Raw genomic sequence first — 8,459 nt, forward strand, 5'->3', positions numbered from 1 at the left:
CTCTTTCTCTTTCTCTCTCTGCAGGGAAGTTCCAGAGAATTTGACCCATCATCTCAATTTTGCAGTACCGACTAGGGTTGGGTGACGATACGAATACATCGTCAATCGCGAATATACGAATCCAATCGCCGAATATTTTTATTAGGCGATTTCTCGGGACGATTTAGCCCAATTAACATGTAAAGTGTGAGCAACATGTAGTAACAGCGGCCGGGTGAAAATCCCCCGTTATAATGGTATGCTCCCAGCCTCCTACAGTCCCCGCACTCAGCACTGTCAGCAGCCAGCATCGGGCACCGGGGCACGGCACTTACGGCAGCCGCCAGCCAAAGTAAAGGCTGGGAGCTGGGAGGATGTAGCCTACATGTTGTTTAAGCTCCGGAGTCCAGACCCATGCAGTTTAATAATATACAGTCACAACAGAATGCACACTGCTGTCTCGTGTCTCATCACAATCCCAATGCGCCACCCGTGAGTGGCGGGGGGGGGAAATAAAAAAAACTTTCTACTAGTGTTAGTGTATAGGCTCGGGGATCATAATAGCGCTTAGCTTAGCATTAGCTTAGCGTGTAGCCAATACTGGTGCAACCCACTGATTGAACTTCATCTCCGCCTGTAATCCAAGTTATTTTTATTGACAACGTGAACGAACCCCGACACCAGCGCTGCAAAAATAGACAGATCTACAAGCTCTCAACGCATAGCGAACGGCACTGCAAAAAGAGGCAGGACGCGATGCCTTGAGAGCCTGTGTGGATCAGCCCGGGGCGGCCGCAGCAGCTTGTGGGCTCCGCTCCGAGCCTCCGACGTGCGGGGAGGGAAGGGAGCTAGTTACCCTGCCTGGCTGCGCTGCAGTCTGCAGAAACAGACTGATCTACAAGCTCTCAACGCCTAGCGAACGGAGCTGCGAAAACAGGCAGGACGCGGCGCCTTGAGAGCTTGTAGATCTGGCTTTTTTGCGACCTGCAGTGAGCTGTTCTCACTTTACTTTTATGACACGAATACATCGTCAATCGGCGAATATTGGTCAGACGATTGGCGGTTGAAAAAAATTGGCATATCGCCCAACCTTAACCTGGTCGGGGATCGAACCCCGACCTCCCAGTTTCAGGGCGGACACTCAGGTGGCCTTGTGGTTTTGTCGTAGAGTTTAGTCGACGAAATCAACACTGGTGTGGTGGTATAGGCAGCACGTGGCTCTTGTAATGAAAGGTTGGATGTCGTTAATTCACGCGTGCTTTTCAACGTGGCGCCCACCCACAGATCTGATGACCTGCTGGGGCTGTATTTATCTATGTCTGCTGCATGCGGCGTGGTGGTGGGGGGGGGGGGGGGTGGTGGGGTGAAGAGATTCCAGGCACCGTGAGCAATTAGCGCACATAGAAGATGAGCTTCAACGCGAGGGCCGCTCCGCTTTCTCTCTCTGTCGGGTAATTGGACGTGTGTGTGTGTGTGTGTGTGTGTGTGTGTGTGCACAAGTACACCTGTGTGGGCATGTGTTTGTATACGCTCCTTAATGTTTGTCCTCGCGGTTGTCTTTATATTTTTATTGTGTTTTTTTTCTCCTGGCTTTCTCTCTTTTATTTACTCTATGCTGTCCCCCCCCCCTCCCCCCTCACCAAGCTATAATTGTTTCTATAGCCATCAATTGTGAACAAAGCTGTGAATGTTGAATTTAGACTAATGAGCAGATCACCCAAATTGGACTTGTTTTTTATAGGTGCCCCGATCAGGTTTTCTTTTTTTGGGACAGATCCCGACCCCCGAATGTTTTTCTCACGATCGACCGATACCGATACGATACCGATCTTACGGGGGAAATTAAATTTTCTAAAATTATTGATTACATGTCAAAACCCACGTCAGAACTGTTCCTGTGTGTGTGTGTGTGTGTGTGTGTGTGTGTGTGTGTGTGTGTGTGTGTGTGTGTGTGTGTGTGTGTGTGTGTGTGTGTGTGTGTGTGTGTGTGTGTGTGTGCGCGCGCGGAGAATGTTTAGGCCTGTCACAAAGATCCAAAACCATATTATACTATATATTTGATTGACTTTTATACCACTTAAAATATGATTCGTTTTTAATGGACTCCAATCACCCAATAGTGTCATGATGTCATGATGCTTTAAATCTAATGGTTCATGCTTGGTGTTCTCTCTCTCTCTCTCTCTCTCTCTCTCTCTCTCTCTCTCTCTCTTGTCCACAGCCCTCCTTCTTAGACCAAAGTAGACATAAATTGTGTCCAATTATGAAGATAGGCAGAAAATGGTTGAGACTGCAGCCGAGCGCTGCATGTTCAGTGCCACGTCAACAGGAGAGAGAGAGAGCACAACATGAGTGTCGTTCGTCCATTACATGCCATTTCCCTCAATCCGTAGCTATCTCTATTTGAGTTCTGAATGGGCTCCAATCATACCCCATTACCCCACCCTCGGACAGAAACGGTCCGATCGTATAGTGAGCATAATGAGGACCAATTTGACGACGATAGGCGGAGAATCGTTGAAGTGGTCCTTTTAACCCATTTAGACCGGAGGCCGAATCCTAACAGTTTTCTGAAAAGCCTATGTTTCTATGTCAGTGGGTGCTCAACCTTTTTCATGTCAAGGACCCCCAGAATTATCTGTATTTGGCTGCGGACCTCCATCTGAAAATGTGTAGTTCCAGGGACCCACCACAACCCCCCAGAAAGAATATACATTCAATGATATTGCGCCACATTTTCACGATTTTTCTAAAATAGCAGATCTACAAGCTCGTAGCACGGTACCAAAAGGGGTTCCCGTCCCGCCCAGAATGGGATAACACGCCATCTCCCTCAATGTGTAGCTACCCTTGAGCTCTGAATGGACCAATCACCCGATAGCACGATGACATCACCATGCTCTAACTCTTAACTAATGGTTGATGAAACGCATCGCGAGGACCAGTTACTGTATATGAAGAAAACCACTCGATGTACAACCACGTATATATAATAAGGCTTAACTGTTTTTGCGAATGCAGTGATTGCGAAATCACTGAGCCATTACTATGTAACCCAGACAGAACTGTCTGTCTGTGTGTCACACTGTGACACCACCCGCCCGCCACCAGAGGGCGCAGCTGTATCACACAGAAATAAATACACACAAACACACGCACGCACACACACACACACACACACACACACACACACACACACACACACACACACACACAGTAGAAAACTTTAAAAAAAGAAAAAAAAAATCTTAAAAAAAGAAAAGTAGCAGGACCTTCTAGCTGTGAGGCAGCAGCGCTACCGACTGCTATTTTTCAACAGCTTAAAGTTTTAAATAATGTTTAAAGTGCATGGTTAAAAGCTAAGGCGACAGGTTTAATGGCTTAAGGAGCGGAGCGGTGCTTGGTTATAGGCTGGGGTGGGACATGGGGACGTTCCTGTGAGTCAAGCATCTTGGGCTGAGGTTAAACGGGGCATACTACTGTACTGTATACATACTGTACTGGCTGTTCCCTTAACAACAAAACGAGGCCATAGATTGACTGCTCCCCCTAACTGGCTAATAGATTTCATCTGCCTCGAGGCATCAGTAAGTATTTGACTGACGACTTCATTGTAATCTCATAAAGGTTGCCTGCGTTGTTTCCTACTAAATGAGATCCATTGCCATGGATACTCGCAATTCATTCACTGCGGTTATTGTCGGGCTAACAATTATACCTATTATTTGCCCACACAGATTGTAGTAGTAGTGCAATTAATTTAAAAAAAGGGGAAACATAATTATGTGAACTTCAGTGTCTCAGGAGTTAAGTGACATAGGTTGTTCATCGCAGGGATCACAAGATCATGTTTAACCAAATTGATTAAGCAGATATTTAGCTGTAAATCGTCTCTGTTGGGTCCAAAAGTTCAGGATTCAAATAAAAAAATAGCACAAATAGCAGACCCTGCCTCTTGGCCAGTTCCCACTTGTAAAAGAGACACAGTCTCAATGTGTTTTTACTGGTTAAATAAAAATGAAAACATGAACAAAACAAATAGCAGACTCTCAGATCGACTATAGCTCAAAACATGTCGCTTCACGCAGCTTGCCTCGAGCTTGCAGATCTGCTATTTATGGATACTTTTGTGTGACGCTGTAGAATGATCAAGTATAGTAGGGCATTAATTTACGAAAGAAAAGTAAAAATATGGCAGCAATAGGAACGTTGTTATTTCAGAAAAGGGTTTTAGACGGCATACCCGCTATATGTAGAATTGGCCTCAGGTCTTAATAGGGGACCTCAGCCAGAGGCTAATTGTGACCGTTTCTGCTAAGTCATGGAAATAAATAATAATTTTCGTTTTTTCATGTCATGTGAAAGCAGTGAATCATACAGTAGCTTCAAACTTTAAAAAAAATTAAAAAAATTGCAGATCTACAAGCTCGTAGCGTGGCACTCGGTGCCGCGCTATATGAGCTTGTAGATCTCACAAATTCACACAACTTCAAAAATCTCTGGACAATTTTTTACCTTTGACCTTCAACCCTGAAAGAAATAAGTAAAAGGCCTGTAATATATATTTTTGCGATTTGTGATCATTAGAATGTCTGTTTAATTTATTGTTGTGAAAGATATCCCCCAAATGTAAATTATTTATTTATTATTATTATTTTAATAATTATTAGGCCTATAAACGTGCATAAAATGTGCATAAAACTTTTTACATATTTTCCTCTGCAAAGTACTAGTAGTAGAAAGTGGTATTAAGGTTGAAATCTTTTTTTTTTGCAAGTAGAAATATATCCGGGCTTTGAAGGGTTCAAGTGGTCAAACGCTAAAGCCTTGCTTCACCCATTCTGGACCGGGAATCACTTTTGGTGTTTTAAAGCATTATGTTATACTTTTAGCTATTGAAAAATAGCAGATCTACAAGCTCATAGCTCATCTGCTATTTTGAAAAATCGTGAAAATGTGCAGGCGTAAATCTTTTAATATAATTATATTCTTTCAGAGTCCGTTTTTAACTCAAGTCTTTGCTCCTGGAACAACATATTTTCAGATGGGGGTCGGTGGCCAATGTGAGATACCTGTATATGTTTGGGGTCCCCGACATGAATAGGCCCAAATGGGTTAAGCTGCATTGAACATGGTGCTCCTCTTCCTCTCCTCTCCTCTCCTCTCCTCTCCTCTCCTCTCCTCTCCTCTCCTCTCCTCTCCTCTCCTCTCCTCTCCTCTCCTCTCCTCTCCTCTCCTCTCCTCTCCTCTCCTCTCCTCTCCTCTCTATTGTTGTCTCAACCAGGCCGAAGGCATGTGGGGAGAGTATGTTTTGCACTCCGTCCGTCCGTGTGTCCGTCCGTGTGTGTGTGTGTGTGTGTGTGTGTGTGTCCGTCCGTCCGTTAGTAGCTAATCTCGGCCACCGTTAACCCGGTCGATGCCAAATTTTGCACACACACTCCCTGGATGCCAACGATGAACCTCTGCCCCAAACTTTCCAGAACGGCCTGTTATAGCGCCACCAGGAGGCCGCTTTGTGCAAAACAAGTTTTTGCACAGTACACCTACAGATTTTGTCCAAACATCACGCAAATTGGTACACAGTCTCTCTACAGCCCTTCAACGAAACCGGTCTTTCAGATTTCTCAGACTCCATCCTGATTGGTTAAGATTGGCTTCCAAAGTTCACAGGAGTGCTCAGTTTCAAACAAAATGCTGCAAATCATGAACACATCGCGTCATTTCCTTGAAATTGTGCACCCACATTCCCACTAGGCCGAGGACGAAATGCCACATGAACAATTTCAACTCAGCCTCAAGGTGGCGCTATAACTGGCCGAAAAGTGTTTTTACCTCTAACTGCACGAATCTGTGGATCACTTTGTATGCCACCTCCCTAGAGGCCAAGGAAAAACCTTTGTCTGGAATTTTTCACATCTGCTCTTTATAGCGCCACCAGGAGGCCCACATATGTAAAACACATTTTCTATTATTACTCCTTCAGATTTTATCCACATTTCACGCAAATCGGTACACATGATCTCCATAGTCATGTGATCAACACAGGTTTGTTTGATTTCTCATATTCCATCCTGATTGGCCACGATTGGCTCCTACAGTTTTCAGGAGTAGCAAATGGCCACAACTCGGCAGCGTCCGATTGCGATGAAACTGTGCACGCATATTCCCACTAGGCTGAGGAAGAATCCTGGTGGAGACCTGTGCCGATTGGCACTTTATCTAGTTTTCATCTCGTCTCTCCTTCATCCTCAAAAATAAAATAAACTAGAAAAAGTGCCCTTCTGGGCACAGGTCTCCACCAGGATAGGAATGTAGGACATTGCAGCTTGCCTTCATCTGGTGGTTGGATAAAAGGGCAACAAAAGTAAATTAGAGGTAAAAACACTTTTCGGCCAGTTATAGCGCCACCTTGAGGCTGAGTTGAAATTGTTCATGTGGCATTTCTTCCTCGGCCTAGTGGGAATGTGCGTGCACAATTTCACGGAAATCACGCGATGTGTTCATGATTTGCAGCATTTTGTTTGAAACTGAGCACTCCTGTGAACTTTGGAAGCCAATCTTAACCAATCAGGATGGAGTCTGAGAAATCTGAAAGACCCGTTTCGTTGAATGGCTCTAGAGAGAGTGTGTACCAATTTGCGCGATGTTTGGACAAAATCTGTAGGTGTACTGTGCAAAAAGTTGTTTTGCACAAAGCGGCCTCCTGGTGGCGCTATAACAGGCCGTTCTGGAAATTTTGGGGCAGAGGTTCAACGTTGGCATCCAGGGAGTGTGTGTGCAAAATTTGGCATCGACCAGGTTTTAACGGTGGCCGAGATTAGCTGCTCACGGACACACGGACGGACGGACACACACACACACACACACACACACACACACGGACGGACGGACAGAGTGCAAAACATACTCTCCCCCTATGGAGACAAAAAGTCTCATTGGTTAACGGTTGCTAATCTTCTTCCTCCCGAGGGCCTTAATGGTTTTCCAGGAAATGGAATTATGCATTTTGCTTAAACGGAGAAAATTGCAAATTGTGCTTATAGTATTTCATAGCCTAAAGGTCTTAAGCGTTTGGCGTCGCCGAGATTGCACATCCTCCAAGTCATTTTTTTATTATTATTTTTGTGCACCACCAGAAAAAAATTATACAAAAAATCTATCTCTTTCACTGCCTTTCCCGTTCTCTGTGTCTCTTTGTTTCTAATTGTTCCTTAAAGGGCTTATCGTGGCGTGCCAATTCCCACATCACACTGGCATCCCCCCCTCCCAGTGTGTTTGACTGGTGCAGGTGTCATGTGCTAATGCTCCGTGCCCCCCCTCAGAGAGAGAGAGAGACCCCCCCCCCCCTCAGAGAGAGTGAGAGAGACCCCCCCCCCCTCAGAGAGAGAGAGAGAGACCCCCCCCCCCCCCTATAGTAATACGAACGTGTGTGTGTGTGTGTGTGTGTGTGTGTGTGTGTGTGTGTGTGTGTGTGTGTGTGTGTGTGTGTGTGCGTGTGCGCGCGCACTCCAGCCGTGTGGGTCACAGGTGCTGCCAAATGTGCTCCCCCTGTTCTTCCTCCCACTCTGTCATTCATTCATACCGCTGCACGCACACACACACACACACACACACACACACACACACACACACACACACACACACACACACACGTTCGTATTACTATACTTGTGAGGACATAGCAATCTTAGGACGTGAATTTCACATATCGTTGCTGTCAGTATAGAATCCTCTTATCTCCATAATTGTTTATTTTTATTTTTATTATTATTATTGGGATTGTGACATACAATTTTTTTTTTTTTATTATATTTATGTAATTGTAATTGTATTTATATAATAAAATAAAATAAGTATTAACATTCAGTAGATTTTCTGTGTTCTGGAATTTTCTGGCTCAAACAAAGTACTCTGATTGGCCTGTGGACTGTGATGTAACGGTCCACAAATCCCATATATGACATAACGATTTGCCAGCAGATGTAACTGTTGAGGGATTTTGACTGTTTTCACTGCAGCATTGCAAAAGGCTTCAGAATACACAGAAAACCCCAGACCACAGAAAATCTGCTGAATGTGTAGGGTGTAATTGAGGTCATAAAACCGAATAGAAAACTGAAAATTAAAAATAAATGAAAACTTATGTCATGAAACCTTTAACGTGAAATTTCGCCCCACTTGATAATCCTACAGCGTCACACAAAAGCACCAAAAGTAGCAGATCTATACAAGCGAGCGTGTAGATCTGCTATTTTTGCTACTTTTGAATTTTAATCCCGAAAAGTAACGGGTTTTATTTTACATAATTATTATGAGGTTTCCACCCGACAGAGACGATATGCCATGTTCAACCCTAAAGCCTGAGTTATGCTCCGTTGCGTTGCATACCGGAGTCATATCGGAGTCATATCGGAGTCACACCGGAATCATGCCGGAGTCATACCGGAGTCATATCGGAGTCATACCGGAATCATGCCGGA

The 8,459-nt window shown here is 44.6% G+C and overlaps 1 protein-coding gene across 1 annotated transcript in view; it reads left to right on the forward strand.

The window, feature by feature from the left end:
- Nucleotides 1–75, forward strand: part of LOC310854561 (transcription factor 12-like) — a gene marked incomplete at its 3' end in the record, with an annotated part of 39,023 nt that extends 38,948 nt beyond the window's left edge. Inside the window, exon 5 of the mRNA XM_083759239.1 lies at nucleotides 25–75. Coding sequence (XP_083615365.1) covers nucleotides 25–75 — 51 coding nt within the window. The remainder of the gene's footprint in view (nucleotides 1–24) is intronic.
- Nucleotides 76–8,459: the final 8,384 nt, after the last annotated feature.

Source organism: Protomyctophum parallelum, assembly GCF_964188405.1.
Source record: "Protomyctophum parallelum genome assembly, chromosome: 2".
Lineage (NCBI taxonomy): Eukaryota > Metazoa > Chordata > Actinopteri > Myctophiformes > Myctophidae > Protomyctophum > Protomyctophum parallelum.